The following is a 27,613-nucleotide window of genomic DNA, read 5'->3' as shown; positions in this document are numbered from 1 at the left end:
TAGGGTTTCTATCTCCAGAGTTGTTTCCCTTTGTCTTTTCTTTATTATTGTCTTTTATTTATTATTTTCTTTATTATTTCTACTTCCATTTTTAGATCTTGGATGGTTTTGTTCAATTCCTTCACCTGTTTAGTTGTATTTTCCTGTAATTCTTTATGGGATTTTTGTGCTTCCTTGTTAAGGCCTTCTACCTGTTTAGCTATGTTCTCCTGTATTTCTTTAAGTGAGTTATTAATGCCCTTCCAAAAGTCCTCTACCAGCATCATGAGGTATGATTTTAAATCTGAATCTTGCTTTTCGTGTGTGTTGGGGTATCCAGGCCTCGCTGTGGTGGAAGTGCTGGGTTCTGATGATGGTGAGTGGTCTTGTTTTCTGTTAGTAAGATTCTTACATTTGCCTTTCACCATCCTGTAATCTCTGGTGTTAGTTGTTCTAGCTGTCTCTGGCTGGAGCTTGTTCCTCCTGTGATTCTGTTAGCCTCTGTCAGCAGCCCTGGGAATCCAACTCTTTCCTGAGTCTCAGTGGTCAGAGTCCTCTCTGCAGGCAAGCTCTCCTCTTGCAGGGAAGGTGCGCAGAGTTCTGGAGCTCAGCTCTGCCTCCTGGCTGAAGATGAAGGCCAGAAAGGGACCCTGCTCCAGAAGCTCTGTTGCTTTTGCAGCACTTGTACTCTCCTGAGGTGTCTGGTCTCTTTGGGACCCGGGATATCCATAGTTGCTTTTTTCTTTCTTCAGTAAACATCATGATCACAAGCAACTTGGGGAGGAAACAATTTATCTTGCAGCTTACAGTCCTTCCTGAAGGGAAGTTGGTGCAGGAACCTGACACCATGGCTTGCTCAGCTTGCTTTCTTACACCATGCAGGTGGTGCCACCCCCTGGTCGGCTGGGCTCTTTCCCATCAAGCATTAATCAACAAAATGGCCTACAGACTTGCCCACAGGCAATTTGATAAGAGTCTTAATTGAGTTTCCTCTTTTCAGATGACCCTAGCTTGTATCAAGTTGACAAAAACCAACCAGAACACTGTCTCTTGGTAAGCTTGGCTTAGCCTAAGTAGCCAGCAAACAACCAGGTGTCCCTATGCAAATTGTAACTCAAAGCAATGTGTCTGTGGTATGATGAGGGTATTTGTGGGGCGAGGACAAATAGGCAAGGAATAGGGGAATCAGCCTAGAGCAAGAGATGGGTTAGGGCCTGTCCAGTCCCCAGAAATGTCATCCTGAGGTTGGCTGCAGGATCACTCCTCCCTGCTCTGGGCCTTCATATTCCAATGCACATAGCCCTGTGCCCCTAACTTTTGCTCCTCACAGGAAGGAGGTTATGTAGCTTAGTAGATAGGATAAACTTCCTCTCCCCTTATAAAGTCACGTCCAGTAGCAGCTGGAATTCCTCTTTATGCAAATGAGGCATCCCAAGCTCCCTGATCCTGGTCAATGATGGTTTGTATACGCTTGGCCCAGCGAGTGGCACTATTAGGAGATGTAGCCTTGTTGGAATAGTTGTCTCACTGTGGGCATGGGCTTTAATACCCTCATCCTAGCTGGCTGGAAGTCATTCTTCTGCTAGCTGCATTCAGAACAAGAGGTAGAACTCTCAGCTACTCCAGCCCCANATCTGCCTGGACACTGCCATGCTCCTGCCTTGATGATAACAGGCTGAACCTCTGATCCTGTAAGCCAGCCCCAATTAAATGTCATCCTTATAATAATTGCCTTGGTTGTGGTTTCTGTTCACAGCATTAAAACCCTAACTTAGACAATGGCATATACTGAAAGCCCCTACCCACTCCCAAAGGTTTAAGTAGCCTTTGCTTCCCCCATTAAATGAGCTGTCTTACTGAAGCTGTCGCCAGAGTCTGTTCTTGTAATACAGTTTCCTGAGGTCTCTTTCGCTCCTGGCCATTCCTGCCTCGATTTCTCTTACCCTCTCAAGATCTGCTGGATGAAATAGGGTGGAGAAGCAGAACCTGGATGACAGATATTAATTTTCTTCATGAGAGATATTTATTTCCTTCTTCACAGTGTCATATTTATTCATATTTGTTGGGAGCAGCAGTTAGTTTTTATGCACACTCCTCAGTGGAGACTCTTAGGGAGAGGTGTTCCCCACAGTGGGACTCCAGATCTCCCTAGCACAAATTCAAAAGATTTCCTTTGCCATCTCCTCTGGTGTATACTGTGCACGACAGCTGCTCAAAGAACAGATGCAGATTTTTAAGGTTGGGAAGATTATCCAAAGCAGGGCCAAGTGAGAAGTGGACATTTTTATTCCTTCCTTACCTAGGCTACAGCATGTTCAGTTTTGATCTGGCAGCACCATTATCAAAAGTGGCCGACTTGACCACTTGAAGGCCAGATTCTTTGCTGCTTTTCTAGTGCTATAACTGGTATCTTAAAGTAAGAGATATCTCTAGAACTCAACTTGGTCCTCTGCAAGAGCAGCAGGTGCTCTTAACCTCAGAGCCATCTTTCCAGCCTCTTCCTTTCCTTTTTGTATGTGATTGAAAATTTTATTTTAGGTTTCTAGGTAGAGACATTAAAAATAATACATAAAGGTTATAGATGCCTTTTGATCAGTTTCTGCCACTGACAACATCCTGCAGTATGATGATATTCTATCTCAGCCAGTATGCTGACACTGATACCATCTGCGACTCTGACTCCAAGGGTTTTTTTTTTCCACTTGGCATAAATCTCTGGAGGTTTATCCAAGTTTTATTATTATTAATTTTTTACAACCCAGCAGTAAACTCAAATATTTTGTGTATGCACCAAAATTTCTATAATCATTTGCCTGCTGAAGGATACATGGGGTAGTTTTAGCTTCTGGATATTGGGGATGAAGCTTCTATTAATGTTTGTGTACAGGAGTTTGTGTAACAAGTTTTTAAAATATATTTATTTATTATGTGTATGCATGTGTGGTTGCATGTATGCCACAGCACACATGTTAAAGGACAACTTTCAGGGCCTGATTTTCTCTACCTGTGAGTCCTGGGGGTCCAACTCAAGTTCTCAGGCTTAGTGACAAATTGCTTTACCCACTGAGCCATCTTACCAGCCTGTAAATGTAAGTTTTCATTTCCCTGAGATAAAGAACCAAGACTACAATTCTTGGATCATATAATAATGATTAATTTTATAACAATACTGTCAAACCACTTCTGAGATCAGACACCATATTACACAGTCAGTGGTAATGTATATGTGATCTACTTCATACTTAACCAGGTTAACAGTGTTGTCATTTACTTTAGCTAGTCTGTAGGGATAGTGTTACTGTTGATGTCATTTATTTCTCTTGGTTTCTAGTTTTTGTCAACTGGGCCATCTAGGATGCGGGAACTTCAATTAATAGCATGCAGTCATCAGATTGAAACTTAGGCAAGTTTTGGGGGGTATTTCCTTGATTAATGATTGATGTGGGAAGGATCCAGCCATCCCTGGGAAGGTAGTTGTGGGTTGTATTAAAAACAAAAGAAGACAAAAAGGCTGAGTAAGCCATAGGGAGCAAGTCAGTAAGCAGTATTCCTCCATGCTCTCTGCTTTTGTTTCTGACTCCAGGTTCCTGCCTTGACTTCCTACCCTATCTCCCTTTTGACATGTGACTGGGACATGTAAACCACATAAGCATTTTCCCACCCACATTGCTTTTGGTAGAATGTGTTATCATAGCAATAGGAAGCAAACTAGGACACACAGGATAGCTTAGTCTGTGGTGGTTAATGAACTTACTATGTTTTCATGTACTTATTGGCCATCTATAGCTCTACCTTGGTGAAATGTCATCTTGTGTTTTGCTCATTTATCAATTTTTTAACTTATTTTATTAGATATTTTCTTCATTTACATTTCAATTGCTATCCCGAATGTTCATTTATCAAGTTTTAACTGTTGACTTTTGACAATTCTTTGGGTGGGATGTAGTTTGCACATATCATCTCTCAGTCTACATCTTGTCTTTTTCAACCCTTTAAACACTGTTTCGAAAGGCAGAAGTCCCAAATTTTACTTGAATTATGTTTACATGTGCATATGTGCACATGCATTTACTTATGTGGAAATGCATGGACATCAAAAGACAATTTGTGGGAATCATTCCTCTCCTTTTACCACATAGGTCCTGGAGATTGAGTTCAGGTCATCAAGCTTGATAGCAAGCTCCTAACCCATCTAACTGGCCTAGCCTATGCTAAGAACTCTCTGCTCAGCACTATAGCCTAAGAATGTCTCTTTTTTTCTAATAGTTTTACAGTTTAAACTAATGTTTATGACTCAGTCAATTTTTATATAACATATGAGTTTTGGATGCTCAGTTTCCCAGAACCATTGGTAAAAAGGCCTGAATTGCTTTTGACCTTTGTAAAAAATTCAGTAGAGCATATGTATCTGCTGGGCACTTCCTTCTGTTCTATTGACCTGTGTCCTTCCATCTCCCGTTGCCAAACTACTTTTATTGCTGTTGCTACTAAGCAACATTTAATGTCATGGTCAGTGACTGCTTCTACTTTACTTTTGTTAGGATTTTTCTTTCTGTTTTTCTTATTTTTTCCAAAAGGATAAAGAAAATCATCCTTCAGATCACAAAATGATCTTACTCTGTTAAAATAATGTCTGGGTATGTGGTGGTGGAGCATTTGCCTAGTATACATAAGGTCCTTGGCTCAAGAGAACAAAAACCCATTCTAGAATCTCAAAACAAACTTCTGAAAGCAAGGATAAAAAAACAAGTGCATTGTTCACATTTGGGAGGGGGTGGATTTTTTAAGTGCACATTGTCATGGGAGAAGGAATTTAGAGGTTGAGACACTAATCAACTACAATGAATTTTTTATTTTAACTGACTTTAGGAGAAAGCCCTGGAATTATTCTGTTATTAACTAGAGCTTTGAGTTGAATTATTTAGAGAGAAAAAAATCAGGACATTGGGGAAGATGCTATACACCTATCTCTCTAGATCTTGACTTAAGTTTTATTTTTTACTTTCCAATTGAAATACATTATTAACTATATAAAACAGTTTTATTGCTATATTGAGTTGATAGCTAATACATGCACATTTTTCTAAGTTAGATTTGCAAAGAGAAAAAATTTGCTTAATAATGTTGGAGGATTTTTTTGACATACTTTTTTATTTTTTACGTTTGGGCTTCCTTCAGTGATTTTGAGTTTATTAATAAGTAATGGTAGCTTTCATACTCTCATGGTTCTGAACCCTAACATTTGACAGTTTGTTGTTTTTTTCTCTGGGCAATTTAAAGTAGTTTCTGAATGACTTCTTTATAAAAGTATAAGAGAAAAATGAAAATTAATTTCTAAATCAAATATGATATTAAGGCAGGAGGAAAAACTCACAGTCCTCTTGGAATAGAAGGAAACTAGTCCATAATATAATAAGATAGGTGTACCTAAGACAAATGATTTTTAGATTATTCTATGTCAGAAATTAATTACATGCTGTCATGCAGTGTCTCAGACCTATAATCCCAGTATTATTAGACCAAGGCCAGAAGGATCCCAGATTCCAGACCAGCCTAAAGACACAGGAAGGCACACTTTTCAAAATATAAAAAGTAGTTTTTTTTGTTTTTTGTTTTGTTTTGTTTTGTTTTGTTTTGTTTTATAAAAAGTATTGTTAGGACAGCAAGATGGCTTAGTGGGTAGAGGTACTTGCCACCATGCTTGTTGTTTTTGCAGTGGTGAATCCTGGGCATTGAATAAGGGCCTAGTGATTATCAGTGAAGTGCTATATCACTGAGCTACATCTAGCTCCTGGAATGCTAAGTATTATCTGGTTTTCTTCAGTTCCCACATTTCTAAACTGGATGGCATAGAAGGGATCTCTAGAACTGTCTTCTCATGTATGCTGAACTTTTAAGGGATTGAGTCTGTTACTTGACCCATCTTTGTCTTTCAAGATCCCAGCAATCATTTTGCCAAAATGTCAAAAGCAAAAGGGACTATTCAATTCCAATGAGTTAAACAAAGGAAGAGTATTTCATTTTCTGCAGCAAGGTACCAAAGAATATGAGAACTGGTGCTGAGGAGACAGCATAGTTGGTAAAGTGCTTATGACATGAAAATGAGGATGTTGTGCAAACCCCCAGAAGCCTGCATGCCTATAATCCTGGTGTTGAGGATGATCTCTGGGGTTTTCTGACCAGCCATTCTAGCTAATTGGTGAGCTCTAGGTTCAGTGAGAGTCCATATCTTAAAAAATAAACTGGAGACATAAATGGGAGAAGGGCTCCCCACCCCTGTTTGAGAGGTATTGACAATTACTGGCTGCTAGGGAAAAGTTAATCCATTTAATTCAGGGATGTGGTCTCTCCTTGGAGGTGGATGGGTGTGATCAAAATGTATTTTATACATGTATGAAATTCTCTTTTTTAAAAAAAGATATATTTATTGATTATGAATACAGTATTCTGCCTGTGTGTATGCCTGCAGGCCAGAAGAGGTCACCAGATCTTGTTATATCTGGTAATGGGCCATCAAGTGGTTGCTGAGAACTGAACTCAGGACCTCTGGGAGAGCAGACAGTGCTCTTAACTGCTGAGTCATCTCTCCAGTTGAAATTCTCAAAAAATACATAGATAAGTCAAAATTTTAAAATAAGTTGGAAAAGCCACTGAAGATATCTTATACTAACCTCTAATTTATACATATACACATATATCACATATACATTACATGTACATTACAAATACATTATGTATACATGTGCATATGTATATACATAGGCCTATACATATACACCATATATATGTGTATACACACACATACACACACATATATATATATATATATATATATATATATATATATACATTGTATACATATACTCTCCAAAGCACAGCAAAAGAAGATAATAAAGAAGAGAAGGAAATATAGATAGACAGGAAGGAAGGAAGGAAAGAAGGAAGAAAAGAAGGAAGGAAGGAAAGAAGGAAGGAAGAAAAGGATGTAAGGCCTGATGCTGAGGCCCAGACATTGGGTTTGCACCCTAGATTAATCATTATAACATCAGAAAACTATTCTGGTTAGTTCATATTGTTGTTCCACCTACAGGGTTGCAGCCCCCTTCAGCTCCTTGGGTACTTTCTCTAGCTCCTCCATTGGGGACCCTGTGTTCCATTCAATAGCTGGCTGTGAGCATCCACTTTGGGTGGGTAGAGGAACAGGGGCAGGGGGGGGGTAATAGGGAACTTTCGGGATAGCATTTGAAATGTAAATAAAGAAAATAATAATAAAAAGAAAGAAAAAAAAAGAAAATTATTCTGACTCTCCTTCGGAATCCTCATTTATAAAATGTTGCCATACACACAGTTTTTCTCTGAGATTAAGAAAGCTGAGTGCTTCTTGAATGCCTGGAACAGGACTTGAAGTTTTATTAGCCATTATAGCAAAAGAAATACTTGCACCTGCAGAAATGAGGTTCTAGCTCACTGTGACCTACCTAGTCAGCAGTCAAGTTCACACCACAACCTATGTATGAGAGTATTAACTCTTATAGTATCTTCTCAGACTTAATTTTCTATGCATGTAGAAAATGCTCCCCAATCTCTAACATACCCAGAATCACATTTCTCATTCTACAAGATAATGTCTTGTAAAGTGGGAGTGGGTGGGTAGGGGAGCAGGCCAGGGGGAGGGGTATAGGGGACTTTCGGGATAGCAGTTGAAATGTAAATGAAGAAAATATCTAATAATATAAATTTAAAAAAAAAAGATAATGTCTTGTAGAAGATTCTAAGTGGAGATCTTTGAGTTCCTATGTCCTTTAGTCACATGCTATTTGTTACACTTAGTTGCCAAAAAGGAAATCTTTAAAAAGAAGGTATATTTAATTTCACAAGTGACTGACTGACTGGTCTCGAGAATAAGACGACTACCACAATATAAAGCCACGTTTGCAAGCCTTAATTACATATTGGCCAGGTGAATGGGCTCTGGTCAGGTCCATCTCTGGGTTTCCAGAAAATGGCCCTGAGTCATGTTTTACAGGGACTTAAAAAAGCAAAACCGAATTTCCCATCGGGTCCAATCAGTGGCAAGCATACACCCTAAGGTAATTCTTTCCTATGTACCTTCTGCTTACATCCAGTGAAGGACAATTATACATCCTGACATATTTCCTGTCTGTTGTGCCCAGATTTCAGGGTCCCCAAAGACCACCAGGAGCCTGAATCTGTATACAAAAGCAGAGCCTTTTTGTATACAAAAGCTCTGCCCCTAAGTCTCCTCCAATGCAGTAGATTCATGCTGAGAGCTTCAACTTCAAGTAGGCAGGGTTTTTATACTAATGTGAGAAGGGAATGGGAGTCTCCAGCCTGGCAGTCGCCTTATTTGGCAAGCGGTATCCTGATGCACAGGGATTGGTCAGTGATGACTTCAGCCAGTTTTGAGCAATTTATCTATAATCTCTGGAATTTTAGACACTTTCCCTCGGTTTCCTGATTGGTTCCAGCCCAGGGCAGTTTTTCCCTGGTATTGCTATTAACTAGAGTTCAGAGTGGGAACAAGCAGGCTCAAGCTGAAGTCAGCTTACAATTCAGTTTTTCCTGCAGCCTGTGTGCTTCACTGTCCACATTCCTCCTGCTTATATGTGACCAAGCACATCCAAACTTGTTTAGGGGAGTGGAAAACACAAATAGCCTCCAGCATTTAACTTTGATTCTCAAACCCTTGCTACATACTATATGTGAAATAAGATTTATTAAGAAATAAGTCCCACATTCATGTAGCTCAGGGGAGCACTGTTCAAAGTCAAGGAAGGAAAATCAGAAAGTTCATACATGTTGAAGAAAAACTACTTTAATCAATAATGTACTAAGAGTAGAGATAAATCTATAAAAGTATTTAATCAAATGTAGGAAATTAAGATGATATAAAATATTCATTGTATTACTTTTATTTTTTTAATAGAAAAGGATATCATTGGACGTACCTGTAATACTAGCACTTGATCACCACAGGCTCATCTCAAGCTCAGTTCAGCCTAGGTTACATACTCTGTGCCAGAAAACCAAATCAGAAAAGTTTCAAAAAATATATTTGGAGAAAGAGAACAAAATTAGCACGAGTAATTGAGGGTCTAGGATCTGCTTCTTTTTCTATTATTATAATTATTATTAATTTTAATTAAAAATAATTTATTCATGTGTGTGGGTGTTTTGCCTACATTTGTGTTTGTGTACCATATGCCCAAGGAGGTCAGAAGAGGGCTTCAAATCTGAACTGGGGTTACAGATGATTGTGAGTTGGCATGTGTGTGCTGGGAATCAAAACCTGATTCCCTGTAAGAGCAGCCAGTGCTCTGAACCATAGAGTTATCTCTTTAGCTCTTATTATCATTTTTTAATTGGAAGTCTAATTCAGTTCTTTTTAAGAACAAAATCAGTGCTAATAGACAGCCACAATCCCAGATACTCTCTCAGTTCTAGACATGGTCCTACAAAGAAGCTTTTCCTATTTTCAACTTAGAGATGCTAAAGGGAAGGGCCTTTAAAGAAGAGAAAGTGCTTCTGGGTGAAATGGTGCAAATATGGCCAAACCTGAATGGGAATGGCATCAAATGCGTGTTTTCTGTTCTGTTCTTTATATTGTTAAGTTTATGCCTTTAGACCCAGGTTCTGCTCTGTTTCCAATAATTCCAAATGTTTATATTCTATGTAAAGTGGTCTATGCCACTCGAAAGTATGTACACACTCTTGAATGTGTACCAGGAAAGAATAGGTGACAACATCCAATCATCTTCATTTAAAAACAAGCCACCTTTATGTTTGACTCAATGGTTTTGTTGTTGTTGTTGAATCTGTGCCAACTCCTATCATCCTTATTTTTATTAATTAAGAAGTCTAGCATCAAACATAAAGACATCAATAGATGAGTACTATATAACATGTTAAGTACACAGATGGATATCTAGAAATTATGGACACGAAGTTGTGGCTCATTTGTTGAGTGAATCAATCCAATAGAAATCTTGTGCAATTGTTTTTGTTTGCTTCTCTTTGTACTATTTAGGGTAGCCCACCAGAGATGACCAGTGTGACACAGTTTATAGTCATCTGCAGGTCTTTATTCCAGTCAGCTGGGAGTACCCTCAAATGTTCCAGAACCTAGGCGTGATTCCAAGTATCCAGAACATCAGAACATGGGGTTTTAAAAGGCCGCCTCAGGGGCCTTCATAGAATTAAACAGTTTGAAGCAAGCAGTTTCACATAAACTGAGACAAGAAGTTAGCTGGAGGGGTTCCACATAAACAGGCAGTTTAACAGAAGCTAAGATAAGCTAGGCCGGACATCCTGATCTTTGGTTCCTAGAATAGAGTTGGGTAGTTTACATGGGATTCTCCATCAAGGAGATCAAATTCTAGTTAAACTTAAAATGGCCTCAGCAAGAATACAAGATGGAGGAACCACTTCACTGTCTTGTCCGTCACAATACTACTGCTGATTTCAAGGGCAAATATCTTCATAATTGTGTTCTAGGTACTATATCTGGCCTTGGAAATACCAGTAGGAGTCAATGGAAGTCAATGTAAAATGATTTAAAGATACAGGTGAACTTCATGACGTCTACAGATAATCTATGCAGGAACAGACATTCTGCTTCTAGCATCCAGGAAAAACTTCAAGAAGAGATAGTATTTTGACAATCTTTTATTTATTTCTTACATTCTTCTGGGCTCAGGTTATTATAAAGAAATTATAAATACTGGAAACTCATGAGCTCTGTCTGATTTGCAATATCTTACCTAGAATAATTTTAAAAAGACAAAACGAAAACACATGGCTCATGGGATATTTTGTCCTTGTGTCTCTGCAGAAAGCATGCTCATCAAGTTTATGACTTTCTTTGTTGACAAATCTAAGGTGAAGTCTCAAGGCTCATTTTCACTTGGGTTATTTTTGGCATTTAAACTAGTTAATCATACCCTCATTCAAATGCTTTCTTTCCAGTTTCCATGACACTAAATCTTCCTGTTTTCTTCCTGTCTTGCAGACAGTCCTTTTTGGTCTTTTTTGCTAATTCTATACCATCTCCCCAAATTGTAACATGGGGATATTTTAAACTTTATTTCTGTCTTGGATTTCTTTACTGTACCATTATTCAATCCAGATTGCCTAAACACTAGACCTCAGCTGTCATGTGTCACATTTTGATATCTAGTTTTAAACTCTTCTTTAGACTTCAGACTCACACCATCACCTACTAATCATCATTTCTCTATGCTTTTTCAAACTTAACATGGGAAAATAGAGCTCTGGATTCATGTGTGATTTGGGGGCTCTATTTCACATCCTAGTATGTAAAGCTCCTCATGTCCATTTTCTCAGGCTAAAATATTTGTAGTTATTTGCCCTGTGCCCCATTTTTTCTGTACCCCTTATCTAATCTAGCCACAATCACTTTATGATGTACATTTTCATTGTCATTACTTCCAGGCATCTGCTTTGGTCCACCTCTTGCTTGGACTGCCACAATATACCCAGTGTAGTACTTTTGTAGTTCTGTGCCTATACCTAATATAGGGGGTGGGGGGAGTGGGGGGGGGAACATATGTTTATTTTGGCTCACAGCTTCTGAAGTCTATCTAGTGGAGCTCATAGCTTTATATTTATTTATGGAGAGGTGGGATGTATTATATATGCCGTGACACATGTCTGGAGGTCAGAGAACAAGAGTCTTAAAGATTGAACTCAAGTTCTCAGGTTTGATGGCAAGCACCTTTACCCCCACACTCCCAAGTCATATCAGCAGCTTGTATTTATGATCTCCACTTCATGTGTTCAGTTAATGCTCCATTGGCCCATGTAAAGTTAGATTTATTTGGTGTCTGGCAAGGTAAGGCCAAAAAAGGAGGTAAGGTAACATGGAAATCTAAAGTACAGGAGCAAATGGTTGGAAAAAACACTGTTGGTGAGGGCAGATTGCTATTTGGGATACTTGAACGTGGCAGGTGGGAGGGTGTGAAGACTGTGACAGAAGGAAGATTCTTGGTCAGAGGAGGTTTTGCTTGTCTGTAATGTGTAACACTTGGGTATCTTTAGGTTTCTTTACACAGGAATCCACAGGGAAGTTAAAGCTGTTAGCTCCTACACCAGAGAGACAAATGAACCCATAATTCAAGGAGAGGTAGTTAGAGTCTGAGTGTGGAAACTGCTAACTAATTGCAGTCACTCTTGGTTCCTTTGTGGTATGGGTTTTTACCATCTTCTGTGCAATGTCTTTTCAACATCCTCATTCTATGTTTCCTAGCACCTTTGTTATGCCAACATGCGCATGACATGACACAGCTTCTGAGGGTTACATTGCTGCTAAGATCACTGTTTTGTCTACCCAAGTTCGTGTCCTCCTTTTGAGTTCTTTATTATGACATGGTCTCACTCTACAGCCTAGGTTGATCTAGAATTTGCCTTGTAGATCAGGCTGGCCTCCAACTGTAGTCTCGCAAATGCTGGTATTATATATGTGACTTACCATGCCCAGCTTCTCTTAGTTTCTTCAACTTATTTCTGTGGCATTTGCCTCAGAGAGTCAGGGATTGCCAAACTTTGCCATCATGCAAGTCACTTTCAGGATTAAAAATAAAGTATCTACAGTCCAACAAATCCATTATATAACTAATAACCCTGTCAATTGAAATCCCAGTAAAACTAAACATTTAAAGTGGAAACTAGATCCACTTTACAAAAGTTGAAGAACATAGTAAGAAAAAGGGTAAACCAAAATGGTGTCTGTACACTGGATGCTATGAGTCAAGGCCTGTTTTCTGTTGTTCTGGTTAGAGAAATATGTCAGAAGCCCAAAATTAAGTCAGCATTATACTATTGAACTAAGATTTTACTCTCCCTTCATAGAAAGGGAGAAGATAGAATGGCAGTCTCTGCCATCATACTTGGAAATGGGGCCTAAATCTTTGTGTGCAGGGATTTTTTTTAATAATTTTAAAAATACATTTTTATTTTTTGAGAATTAATGAACTTATTTATTAATTCACTATACATCCCAATTGCTGATCCCCCTTCTGGTTCTTCCTTACACTGTCCTCCCCTCATCCCCTCTCCCTGAATCTTTTTGGTGTCATATCTAAAATGCTATTGCTAAATCTAAGGGTAGAACTGGCTTCTAGTCTATGACAGATAGGTGAGATTTGTCCAAAGCCATATCCCTGGAGTCTATGTAACTAAGCACCAAATGAGTTCTCACGTGATATTTATAGGAAAGATGACAATATGGTAGGGCATTACTTGACTCTTGAGGAAAGTGAGCTTTATGTGGAACCTGACCAGGGGTATTACTGAATGGGCCTCAAGGTGCAAACTGAGAAAATGATCTTACCAAAGGGGAGGATACATGTGGACACTTTATGAAGTTATGTGGGTCAACAAGTGAAGTGTTCCAACAATGTCAAGGGCTTTTGAATTGTGGAAACCAGGATACATGCAGACATGTATGAACCATTAGGAGAGCTCTTTAGGGGATGGAGGGTGACTATGACTTAATATTTATAATATATTATCAAGAATATGGCCTGGTTCATTGACTATCTGGCAGCTTGCTGAAAGAGACTATCAAGGTATTTCAATATATGGCTTTCCACATTATGGACCTTTTAAGATATTCTATTCCAGTGAATATTCATTTCAAACTTGAACTTGACTTCTTTTTTGACTAGACTTTCCCATCTATTCCTGTCTATTGGTCCTCACACTTAGAACTGCTATCTATTGCTCTTCACACTCAGAAGTGTATTTCTCGTGGTCTTGCTGGGAATATCTTCCTATCTCTTCTTTGCCTGATTTACCTCATCCTCCAATCCCTGATTCATCTTTTTTAATTCTTGGCATTGCTTGTGCCTTCTCTCTGTCCACATCACTAAAAACTAGTGGAAAGCAAGGTTTCACAATTAGGAGAATGTCAGCTGTGAAGAATTTTCCTTTATATTAATGTTGATGAGGACAAGATTTTGTTTTCTGTTTTGGTAAATGTAATTTTTAGTTAGTCTTCTGTGAAAAGCAGTGGCTTTCTTCTCTGAAGTTATTAAGTGGGTTTTGTATTCTTTGCAAATAAGTAAAGTAGTCCAATTAGCAAACCGGTGTTCAAAATCTTTACTTGCAGTAATCATTCTGAAATATTGCAAATAGCATGGAATATTAGCTTTATTCTTTCTGCTTCTCAAAGTTTTAAATTAATTAAAATAAACTGAATATAAAATGTGACACAACTTTATGGATTGAGATTGCCCACAGTTACTTGACTCTTCACATACATTTTGTGATAGGAAAAATAAATGTGAAAAATCTATGTTGGAAAAGTCTTTATTGTAAGAAAAATAAAAAAGTAACCTTGGCCATCTTATTTACTATTATTGTCTTTTGTACTCACAGCTAGGAAAGGAGAAGTTCCATAAATCTCAACATTGGGGCTTTTGCAACAATGTCAGGATGCTGGTGAGTGAGGAGAAGCCTGGAATAGGTGGAGATCTGCTACCTGGTCAAAAGATAAAGCCTAAACACAGTGTATTTCCCAAAGGAGATGGAAGCGATGCACCATCCTGGGTTGCTTTTGATAAGCAGGTAAGTCACATGATATTGGAGAGACATTAAAATATCAAGTTTTACATGTAGATATGGGAAATAGCATCTTCAATATGTATATTAAGGTTGTTTTAATTTTTGGCTTTTATACATATTGACTTTGTACATAAATTTTTTTCAATTTTTTTCTAAGTTGACAAATAAAAATGTGAACAGTTGGCCCTCTGTGTCAGCAGGATCCATAGATATGGATTCAATCAACTTGCAGTCTAAAATATTTGGGATGAGGTATGTCTATGTTGAATGTATATGGACGTTTTTGTTTGGTGTCATTCTCTAAACAATCTCCTTTGGCAACTAATTACATAGGATTACATTGCACTAGGTATCATAGGTTGTTCAGAGATGAGTTAGAATATAAGAGGCTGTGTGGAGGTTTTATGCATACATTATGCATACTGCAAATTCCTTGTGTATCTCTGGAACAAATTCCCTGCAAATACCGAGGGATGGCTGTACATTTAGGATTTACAACATGTGTTTTTGAAATATATACCACCCGGGGATCCATCCCATATACAACCACCAAACCCAGACACTATTGCATATGCCTGAAAGATTTTGCTTACAGGACCCTGACAATGCTCTCTCTTGTGAATCTATGCCAATGCCTGTCAAATACAGAAGTGGATGCTCACAGTCATCTATTGGATGGAACACAGGGTCCGTAATGAAGGAGCTAGAGAAAGTACCCAAGGAGCTAAAGGGGTCTGCAACCCTATAGGAGGAACAATGATATGAACTAACCACTACCCCCCAGAGCTGTGTCTCTAGTTGCATATGTAGCAGAAGATGGCCTAGTTGGCCATCAATGGGAGGAGAAGCCCTTGGTATTGTGAAGATCATATGCCCCAGTATAGGGGAATGCCAGGGTCAGGAAGCAGGAGTGGGTGGATTGGGGAGCAGGGCATGGGGGTATAGGGGACTTTGGGGATAGCATTTGAAATTTAAATGAAGAAAATACCTAATAAAAACAAGAAAAAAGGAAATATGTACATAATATGGATTGGCTAATTCAAGCAAATTAGCATGTGTATTACTTCAGGCTTTTCTGTGGTAAGAAGTTCTTTTTGTTTGTTTATTTTGTTTTTAAAGACAGGGTATCACTATGCACCCCTGACTGGCCTAGAACTATCCATATAGACTAGGATGGTCTCAAACACCATATAGGCCAAGTTGGGCTGCCTTTGCTTCCAAAGTGCTGGTCAGAGGTGTGAGTCACCATGCCCAGTTAAGAATGCTTAAAATCTACTTTCTTGGTAAGTATATAATACATTACTATTATCTATAATTGCTGTGCTATATGCTACATCTCCAGAACTTATTCTTTCTATCCAACTTTAATTTTGTATTCTTTAGACAAGGCTACTTCCTGCCTAGCCTTAGACAAAAAAATTCAAGAGCAAAGGTACCCTAAACAAAGAAAAATTATCTTTGCTCTATTGTTTCTGATAGGGCACTTTTGTAGTAGGGTATCAAATACTTGTCTTTCCCAAATAGTGCGCATCAACCTTCATCTCATGCCTTTCTCTAGACAGGAGTATCTAAGAGTCAGGTCACTATGTCACTTTTGCCATTAACTAATCTTGTATCTTCTAAATGAGGCATTAAATAGGAATTGAAAAAAATGTTTCCTATGTTGCATACTAAATTAAGTTCTCCATCCCTAACTACTGTAGTGTGAGGCGATAAGAACTGTTAAAGTAAAAGGAAGATATACCATTATTAGTCCAGGCCTCAAACTCTTTTATATGGAAAGGCTGGTCTTAGAGTCCTGATTCTTCTGCCTCTGTCTTCTGAGGGATGGATTACATATGTACACCATTATACCTTATGAATTTTTAAGGTACATGTTTGCAAAGAATACACACAGAGATATAACCAATAGTTCAATAAAGGGGGAATGCAGTTTGTGTTCTTGTCATCTATTTTTCTCTCTCCTACTCTAATGATAGGGACTGAACCCATGTTCTCAAACTTGTTAGGCTACCACTCTGTTGTTGACCACACCATCAGTATTTTAGTATCTATAGCAGGGACAAAGAACAAAGGAAAGAAATCCAAGGCAAGAAGTTATTTTCTATAAGGCAGCATATGGATGTGCCATCTTTACAACAATCCTGAATCACAGTTTTATGCTTTTTTCTCTAAAATGAACGTGTTATATTGTTTTAGTCCCTCCCTGTAAATTGAAAAGAATTCAGGACTAGATAAAGAATTCAAATCACAATATGTTGTTTATTAAGTGATTTTTTTTAGTATGTTTTAACATGGATCAGTTGGCAATACTTTGATTCTAATCAAAATGTCCTGAAATATGGTAGAAGTGACGCATTCCCATGTCTTCTGTGATATTCTACATCAGTTAAAGCTCATGCTGTTTGAAGGCCAGTTTTGATACTTATAAGAGATGTAACAGACCACAGGGAGGCTCCTTCCCAGGGAAAGCAGCTTGACTTTCAACATGGGCCAATATTTCTTTAAAAAATTTTCCACGTCTGGTTCTGTTGTAGACTTAAAGCTCAAAAACAATTTCTGGGCTGACTGACTTGGAACAATTATGCTTGGGTTCCTGCAATTCTGTATCTTACAGAATATTTAATTTTTAAGGGCCAAAGAAAAGATTCTATTTTTACTTCTTAAGCTAAAAAAAGAATTTGTTGGTAATATTTTTAATCCAGCATGGAAATAGTAATATACCCTGCACCATTCTCTTGCATGTAACTTTGAAAATTCTCTTTATTTCATATTTTTCTCAAAATTTAATATGTGCTTTTTAAGACAAATTTTCACTTCTGTAAGTACTTATAAAATTATGTAGAATATTTCATGAAGGTGGAATTATAGTAGCCTCAGACTGCATGAGAAAATAAAGAGCTTGCTCATTTCAAATATGACTAAATGCAGTATAATTCTTTTGCTTATTTTGTTGGTCAACAACAATTAAATATTCATTGAGCTTTAAATGAGCCCCTAAGACTATGAGATATTAATGTGCCCTGACAAGATGGTGAGCTAGCCTGCAGATCCTAGTTAATACCCATAGCAAATCATAAAGTGCTTCTTCCATTAGTGGCTCAATAAAACAAGTCAACACCTGTTAATCATTTGTTTTCTTAAAATGAGACACTTTTAACTTGTTGCCAGCTTTTCAAATAGCTATTAATCCCAGAGATATATGTAAAGTTATACTCTCAAGTAATACAAAGTAGAAGTGAAGGCAATTCTTTGGAGGCCATATTGAAACGAGTATCTGTAGTAAATGTTATTGATGTCCAACCAGGTCCACATTAGGAAGTGTGTTCCCAGCCCCTAGCTGCAGTGACTGCTTTTCCAAACTTACAAACCTCTCTGGAGCCTTGCCCATGCTGATGGAAGTTGAAGCACCCAGACATATCCTAGCCCTTCCCTAGGAGCTGACAAGATTAATCAAAGCTTCATTTCCTCAAGGTGAACCAATTATGTGCAATGATCCAGGCTCCCTTGGGTTGTAAGGACAGCGTTCAACTTGCTCTGTGAATGTGTGATTGCTTTGCTTATTTCCCCTTCCTTTGGTGCTTTGTTTGTTTATTTGTTTGTTTTTTCGAGACAGGGTTTCTCTGTGTAGCCCTGGCTGTCCTGGAACTCACTCTGTAGACCAGGCTGGCCTCAAACTCAGAAATCTGCCTGCCTCTGCCTCCCGACTCCCGGCATCCTTTGGTGCTTTTATCCCATCCTTAAAAATTCCTCTCAACGCTGGCTGTGGTGGCGCACGCCTTTTTTTTTTTTCTTTTTTTTCTTTTTTCTTTTCTTTATTTTCTTTATTTACATTTCAAATGCTATCCCAAAAGTTCCCTATACCCTCCCCCCCACCACCACCTTTAATCCCCAGGGCTATACAGAGAAACCCTGTCTGGAAAAAAACAAAGAAAAAAAAATTCCTCTCAAGCCGGGGGCATGGTTTAGTTCCAGCACTCAGGAGGCAGAGGCAGGCAGATTCCTGAGTTCGAGGCCAGCCTAGTCTACAAAGTGAGTTCCAGGACAGCCAGGGTTGTACAGAGAAACCCTGTCTCGAAAAATCAAAAAAAAAAAAAAAAATTCTCTCAAGTCGGGCGTGGTGGTGCACGCAGTACTTGGGAGGCAGAGGCGGGCGGATTTCTGAGTTCGAGGCCAGCCTGGTCTGCAAAGTGAGTTCAGGGCTATACAGAGAAACCCTGTCTTGAAAAACCAAAAAGAAAAAAAAAAAATCCTCTCAAGCCGGGTGTGGTAGTGCACGCCTTTAGTCAGAGGCAGAAGCAGGCGGATTTCTGAGTTCGAGGCCAGCCTGGTCTACAGAGTGAGTTCCGTGACAGCCGGAGCTATACAGAGAAACCCTGTCTCGACAAAAAAAAAAAAAAAGAAAGAAAGAAAGAAAGAAAGAAAGAAAGAAAGAAAGAAAGAAAGAAAGAAAGAAAGAAAGAAAGAAAGATTCCTCTCAAGATGTGGTACCAGTTCTGCCTCTCCTCTTGCAGTATCCAGTTGCTTCTGGTATATGAGCTCAGAGAGCACAGGGCATAGTGCTTCCAGATTCCACCTCTACTGATGAGGTGTCTGGACACCACTGCTACACTTGTTCAGAGAGGACAGGACAAGTCCAAACTGGATGGGGTCCATAGTATGCCTTTTCCTTCCAGGAGTCATATGCTGCTGCCTGCCAGGCCAGGAGTGGGTAAAGTGGAGCCTTCTCTGATAATGTTGTAAAAAAAATGTAGTCCCAAACCAGGGTTTCTACCCAGCCTTTGACTGTTTAGTTCCCCAACACACAATCTTCATATTTACAATAAGCCTTAGACAGCACAACAGCTGGGCAAATATCTATACTCTATGCTATTAAATTTCTATTTTCCTATCAATAACCCTGAATTATTCCTTACTATGTTTCATCTGGGCTGCTCTTAACTCCAAGTGGCCGGCCCTCCTGGCCACATTTTTATGGCTCACCTAACTGATGGTAGCTTCTCCTTCCTCTTACACCTTCTTGTTCTCCTTGTTCTATGATCCCAAGCCCAGGACACCTAAACCCCACCTGTGGCTTTTTCTGCCCAACTATTGGCTGTTGACATCTTTATTTAGCAATCAGAAATAACTTGTGGGGGGCAGGGTCACAGGTTTACGTGCAGACTCCAGGTCTTGGGGGCCCATACTTGGCATTACAGTAGACAGCAAGACCAACCTCAACAATTCCCCTTTTTAGTCCAATAAAAGGCTCATATTCTCTCAGATATGAATTGAATAAAATTATAATAATTATGAAAATTATAAGGTATATATTTATGATGTATAATCCATTATATTTGCCATTTTAGGTAAAGTATTTTATCCTTTATTCTAACTTATTGAGTTTACACTTCTGTACCTTAGTCTTCTTTGGAGATTAATATCTCTGGATAAATATACTTATATCTCTTTCCTCTTTATATAAATTGAATTAATATCCTTTTCTATACTTAACTTCATTTAAATTCCCTTCTATTTACTATATAAGCCTATTTTCGGGCCAACATATATGTGTCATGTGCTTAAGGTAGTGTTGACATGTTAATTCATTTTATTTTCTATAATTTTTTTTGATTGCAGGAGGCATGCAGTCTTGCATTCTGCTCTATGAACAGCAGGACTTTGCTTCATTGCACAGCAGGGGCTTTTAGCATGTACATGATTAAGCTGCATCTCTAAGGCAGCATAGAGCAGCATTTGAGAAGACCTTAGGCTGAAGTTCGAGCCTGCTGCTTGGGGTGTTGTTTGGCTTGGGGGGGGGGGCACAGCTATGTCTTAGCTTACCCTATGAACCCCAGAATCATGTGCGCCAAATCTGTATATTTCCTAGTCCTAAACCCCGAGCATCTTGGAGAAAAACTGTGTGACTCAGAAACTAATTCTCTCTGTTTTCTATCTTAAATGGACAGCATGTGTTTTCCATTAGGGAATGTGAAATTAAATTTTTTTTTAAAAAACAGTTTTTGCCAGACGTTGAGGTGCCAATATGTTGTAAAAAGTTTTAATCCCAAACTGGGATTTCTACCCAACCTTTGACCATTTAGTTCCCTGATAAAATACACACACACACACACACACACACACACACACACACACACACACACACACACTTTATATTTACAGTAAGCTCCATAAAGCACAAAAGCTAGGCAGATATCTACCCTCTGATATTAGAAGCTACTTTCCTATAGATAACCCTGAGTTATTACTTACTATGTTTCATTTGGCCTGCTCTAAACTCCAATTGGTCAGCCTGCATGGCCATGTTTTCATGACTCACCTAACCCATGGTGGCTTCTCTCTCTTCCTTCACCTTCTTCTCCTCCTCAAGGTTCTCCTCAGACTCCAAGCCTGGGAAACCTAAACCTCACTTTTGTCTCTTTTTCTCAGCTATTGGCTGTAGGCATCTTTATTTACCAATTAATTAGAAATAATGTGGGGGCATGGTCATGGGTTTACCTGAAGACTCCAGATCTTGGGGGCCCACACTTAGCATTATAATAGACAGCAAAACCAAACCTCAACATTAGAATCTAGTGTTTCATCCTCTTTAAATAAACAAAGGCCTTCTCTGACTATCTTTAATGAAACAGCTCTCTGAGATTTTACCTTGTTTGTATTTCTTTACTAGTGATGGGTTTGAAGGCATGCACTTTATTTGGGGTGAACAAAGAAGGGTTTTTATTTTGGAGGGGAGCGTGTGAGATTATCTAGATAGGGAAAGGTCACTGGCTGAAGGCTAAGGCTACTGAGGTGCCTCATAATCATGTAGAGGCATTTCAGGTGCTGGGTAAGTGACTGACTACCTGTACCAACCTGGTTAGGGGTTGCCTCGTTATGTGCTCTGAGACAGACATGGAAACAGAAAGAGAGTTAGCTCTACTCCTGCTGGTCTCAAGTTTGAGATTTATGGGATTTAAGCATGCTCCACCTCCCCAGTTCTGTGCCATTTCCTCTGGTGCAGTGGTCCACATGCCCCACAACAAGATAAATCCCTGTTTCAGGCTCCACTTTTGTCTGTCCCAGCCTAGGATAATATTACAGTTTTATCTGTGATTCTAAAGGTGACTATAAATACTCTGGTTAGACAGACCATCACCTGACCAGTAGAGAAAGTTCTATTTGCAGTCACCAAAAAGACTCAGTATGTGTTATCATGGTCCTTGCTGTGGATACATATTGACAGTCACCCTTCATTCATATGTACTTAATTATTTTATAAGTGGACTATCAATTTTATTCAGGCGGGTAATGCGACTATTTAAAATTGTTTACCTTGTAGCTGCTGTGTTCCTTGTTTCTTATAATCACTCATTTCACCCAGTCAGTGGTGCATATTACTTCCTGCTAATGACATATGTGTTAATGTTTATTCTGGAACAGTTCTTGTTTTTTTTTAGTGAAAGGAATCAGGCTCAGGTGGTATGATTTTCCTATTCTTCACCATTTTCTTGTTTGTAATTACTGAAAAATTTGTCAGCTTTAGTAGCCACTCTTTGAGTATGGTAGAGATAAATGGACCCTACATCCCTTTTGATATGATAGAACTACCATTTCAAGCCTGGACTGACTTTTTCTAGACTTCTTAAGTGAGAAAAATCAGACCCTAGTTCAGAAGTTCTCAGCTTATAGAAGCATTTGGAAATGTGGCGGAGGTATTCCAATTCACCACACAGTGTAAAGAGTAAGGTTATACTAGGATAAGTTGAGAGAGGTACTTGTTTTGGGTTCTCCATTTAAGTTGATCCCTAAGTTTAGCAATTATTCTGGATAATATTTGCTATAATGTATTTAAGAGTAAATGCAAAAATGTCACGATTAGCAAAATAACATACTAAATCATGGTAGGATCAATAACTATGTCATGCGATCCACACTGAGCCTGAAGTGAAAAGCTTAGTAGTATTGATGTTTTTTTTTCATTTTTAGCATTTCTATATTTTGTTCATCGGGATTTTTTTACATTAATTTTGAAGTTTTAAACTGTCTCATACGTGGGGTTGTAGTTACTAAGAGGTCTGCTACCAATGACTGCCGGTGTGCCAAAATGCATGTGAAGCAGGCAACCCTATACTGCACAGAACCACTTTACCTAAAATGACAGCCATGCTTCTGTTGAGAAAGCCTCATTTGTTTTAAAACCCTTCGCACTGGGATGACTGATGCAAATAGCTAAAACAATTTTGCTTGATACTCCTCACCTCTGAAAAGCTATTGATGTCATTGATTTTAGCTAAGGAAAAGAAGGCCGTCATGTGCCAAGCTAAAAGTCCGACTACTCCACAGTCATACTGGAGCACAGAACACAGCTAAGCTTGGTGGCTAGGACATGCAATGTCAGCTACTCAGGTGTCTAGGGCAGGAACACATTAAGTTCAAGGACTGCCTAGAAAATAAAGTTCAAGGCCAGTTTGGGCAAGTTCCCGAGACCCTGTCTCAAAATAAAAAAAGAAAAGAAAAAAAAAATAGAAAGAAAGCAAGAAACAACAACAACCAACCAAACAAACAAACAATCAAAAAACAAGGTTAGGTATATAGCTCAGTAGAACACTTTTCTAGTGTGAGACCCTAGGTTCAATTCCCAGTACTAGAAACAAAAACAAACAAAAAGAATCTTGTTCAAACCACAAAATGCATCATTCACTCTTAATGGTTCCCAGCTATCATCCCAGTACCTTCATTAAGAAGCAGCAGAAAGAATTGTAGTGGATATGTAAATAAGGAATCATGCATTCACAAGAAGTGCTAGGATCTGAGATTGAGTGTTGGAGGCACTCGTTCTAGTGCTATGGACCATTAACTATCTGTGTGCCCATAGCTTAGTCACTCTACCTCTCTAAGCATCAGCTGCCTTTACTTCATGTGACTTGACTAGATGATTTCTAAGAGGCTTTTGCCTCTGGCCATCTAGACATATATTCATGCTAGGGTTTTAATTACATCAGTATTTATCAGTAGGTGTAGGTTTTAGCAATTTGTGATATGTTGCAGTTGGTTACTATTATATATAATCCTATGGTTAGCTGCTTTTATAAAAAGTCAAAATATTTAGAAATGTGTAGATAACTAAATGCTTTTCTATGACTTTTATCTGGATGTTAAATACCATTTACATTTACTATATAATTATGCTCTCATTTCTTTTCATTTTTCAGTGGCAGCTAGTTAGCATAATTTATTTGCTATTTCATAAATGATTCTATTATAGAAAATGCCAGGATAAAGGTTGATCTTACAGAGTATACATTCATTTAAAAGTACTATTTTATTTTTTACATTTATTAAAACATAATTATAATTAAAACTACTGACCACTGAATTAGAATTTTAATTACTTCCCATTAATTGACTTTGAGTTTATAGTGAGCTAATTATCTTTCTACTTTAAACAATATAAAAATAACCCAGTCTCTTGGGTCACCTTGATTTTCTCTGTGTTCATGTGCTTGAGTAGGGTGTGTGTGTGTGTGTGTGTGTGTGTGTGTGTGTGTGTGTGTGAAAGTCAGGGGTTAATCTTGGGTATGGTTCCTCAGGAGCTATGCACTTTGTTTTTTGAAACAGTTTCTCACTGGGATCTGGAGTTCAACAAGTAGTTTTGGCTGGCTGGCCATCAAAACGTCAATGATTCCTGTCTCCAGGAATCATTGCTTTTATGCTAGAGATTGAACTCAGGGAGTCATACATGATAGTCATTTTTAAGTCATTCTCTGAGCCCATGACTTAAAAAGTGAACAAGTTAGTTTCTTATTGCTTTCTTAGCAGGTATTAGAAAAGACATAAAGTAAGATTAGAGTTTGTGCAAGAGATATCAGGGGAGGGCTTATTGAAAAGAAGAGTTGTTCTGGATTAGATATTATCAGGAAGCCTTTTATGAGTTGGAACATGTTAACACATCTCTTTGACAGAGAGATCAGACTAGAGAGTAGCTATTGCTGTAATTGGGAGAAAACCTACCTATGAACCAGAAAAGGGGGAGTTTGACATTGTGTGTGTGTGGGGGGGGGGGGAATCCGGGATATCATTTATTTTCTGTCACACATGATTATGGAGTTGTCTTGGTATTTATTTATCCATCGTAATTACAGGGTGGCCCTGTCTGGTGTTGTTGATTGAAATTATTCTTGTTCCCCAGTGAGACACCAGGCCAGCTGACAGTATTAGGTGGGCAGGCCTCAGGGGCTGGTTTTCTTTTCTAGTCCAGTACCAGCCAATCTTCCAAAATTTTCTGCAGGGTGATTTAGGACTAGTTAACTACATAAAAGTTTCACATGATTAACAAAGAACAATGCATAAAACATAGAACAATTGCCTAAAGTCAATTAGGTATATTATAAAATAGAATCAGTGTATCAAATTAAAAGACAGTTACACTTTGAAAATTGTCAGGAACTATACCTTTAAGCTGTACCACAAATTGCAAATGGAAACTTTTCCATAGGTTTATGTAATTTTTAAATGATCTGATTCCTGATAGAAACATTTTATAAGAGACCAATATGTATAATTATAACAGTGTAATTGCAGTATGTTGCCATCTATTTCCCATGTTTTACTCACAATTATATAAATCTTTATATAATCTATTTAGCTTTAGAGAAGAGATCAAAAGACCTGTCTGAAATCAAATTTGATACCCCAAATTCTCAACTATGTATCCTTCATTTATCATTAAGAGTAAAGTACACAATTACAGTGTTTAAATTTATGTTAAAATGAGAGTTTCCAATTTCATTATACAATGTGAGTTTCTTTAATCTCCTTTTGAAATTCAGAAAGCATTTAATTAAAATGTAACCTGAAAACTGGTATATATATTTTTTGAATTAAAAGAACAAGATTCATAAATGAGTATTTTATTAAAGAAGAGTTTCTCTCTTTCCTATATAATCTATAAATTGACTCCTTGAAAAAATTTTAAGACCTTTGCCATGGGTCTATGCTCAAAAAAAAAGAGAAAGGAAAAATATTTATTTTTATTATGATATGTATATGCTTTTTTAAAAGGTTTATTTTTATTTTTAATTGTTTGTGGGGTTGCTGTGTGTGTGTGTGTGTGTGTGTGTGTGTGTGTGTGTGTGTCTTCAGTTCCCCATACAAGGGCCAGAAGAGTATGTCAGATCTCCGTAGAGCTTACAGATGGCTTACAGCCTGAAGTGGATGTTCTACAAACCAAATTGGAATCTTCTGGAAGAGCAGTACAAGTAAGCTCTTAATCACTGAGCTATCTCTTCAGTCCCAACAATAGCCCATAGCTTTTTCTCATTATCCTAAAGTCCTTTTAAGTGTTTTTAAGCTGAAACTTTAGTACCTATCCTATTAGGATGGCTATAATTTAAGAAGAATAACAATAAATTCCTAGTGTGATACCACCATACCACCACTTTAAAAGACAGTTTGGTAGCGTTTAAAGTAGACATATACTTACCATGTGACCAAATGATTTCACTCCTACATACCTATCAAACTAAAATTGAAGCACTTATACCAAATCACACATACACATTTTATTTTATTTTAAATAGATTTATTTTATGTATATGAGGGTTTGCTTGCTAATATATATGTACACCATGTACATTCCATGCACTCTCAAAGGCCAGAAGAGGGACTTAGACCTTCTAGAATTAGTTACAGATGGTCATGAGCCCTCATTTTGGTACTGAAAACTAAAACCAGATCCTCTGCAGGAGCAGCAAGTACTCTTCACTGCAGAGCCATTTCTCCAACACTTTTTTGTATGTGAATTTTTAAAAATTGTGTTTATGTATGCAAGAGTACATATGTTTGTGTAAGTGAAAGTGTGCATGTGTGCATGTGCATGTGGAGGCCTCTAGCATAATACCTCCAAAGCAGGCCACATTTATTTTTGCTTTTGATACTGGGTCTCTCATTGGAACCTGGAGTTTACCTATTTATCTAGACTGGCTAGCCAGTGAAATCAAGGGATTTTCCTGGCACCAGTTGTCCAGCCTTGGAATTACAAATGCTCTCCACGACTAGCTATTTTATGTGAGTTCTGGGGGCTGCACTCAGGTCCTCATGCTTGCACAAGTACTTCAAAGACTTAATCATTTCTTCAGCTTTCACTTAGGTATTTATATAGCTGCATTATTTACAATAGCTTAACCAGGGAATAACATAAACATCTATTCACTTAAAATGGATAAACAAAATTGTTCAGCAATATAAACTCTTAAAGAATGCTAAGACATAAGTGAACCACAAAAGCATACTAAATGAAAGGAACCAGATATAGAAGCCTTCATAGTATATGGTTTCACCTACATATAAATTCTAGAAAAGAAAATATATAAGAAAAAGCAAATCCATCCTTGCTTGGGGCACACAGAGGGAAACATTTCAAGGGTTATAGGAATGTCCTAAACTAGATTATCCTAAACTAGATTGTGCAAATCATTATACAGCACTACAAATTTATAAAACTCCACTAACTGACCAGTGTAATTATAGGAAGTAAATTTGATGGTATACAAATTACAGCTTCATGGGTGGAAGGACTGGAAGAGGTGAAGGGGATTGCAACCCCACAGAAAGAACATGAGCTGGCCAGACCACCCAGTGCTCCCAGGGACTAGACCACCAACCAAAGAGTGTACAGGGAGGGATCCATGGCTCCAGATACATAGGTAGCAGAGGATAGCCTTGTCTGACATCAACAGGGGGAGGCCCTAGGTCCTGTGGAGGTTTGAAGCCCCAGTGTAACGAGATGCTGGAGGGGTGGAGTGGGAGAGGGTGGGTGGGGAGCGCCCTCATAGAGGCAAAAGGGAGAGAGGAGAGAGAGGTTGTGGGATGGGGTCTTGTACAGGGATAACCATGAAGTGGGATATCATTTGAGATGTAAATGAATGGAATGATTAATAAAAAAAATTGAAAAAAAATGACAGCCTAATATATGGGTTTGTATTATTGTCCCACAAAAATACTATGTACTAGGTGACTTAAAAACAAAATGTATTTTCTTAGGGGTTGA

At 38.3% G+C, this 27,613-nt stretch overlaps 1 protein-coding gene across 1 annotated transcript in view; it reads left to right on the top strand.

Moving 5' to 3' along the window:
* Positions 1 to 27,613, top strand: part of Efhc2 (EF-hand domain containing 2) — a 177,228-nt gene that overhangs the window by 11,133 nt on the left and 138,482 nt on the right. Inside the window, exon 3 of the mRNA XM_021188334.2 lies at positions 14,398 to 14,586. Coding sequence (XP_021043993.1) covers positions 14,398 to 14,586 — 189 coding nt within the window. The remainder of the gene's footprint in view (positions 1 to 14,397; positions 14,587 to 27,613) is intronic.

The sequence above is a fragment of the Mus pahari genome, chromosome X, assembly GCF_900095145.1.
Source record: "Mus pahari chromosome X, PAHARI_EIJ_v1.1, whole genome shotgun sequence".
NCBI lineage: Eukaryota > Metazoa > Chordata > Mammalia > Rodentia > Muridae > Mus > Mus pahari.
The sequence above is the reverse complement of the archived record's forward strand: the minus strand, read 5'-3'. Positions and strand labels throughout refer to the sequence as shown.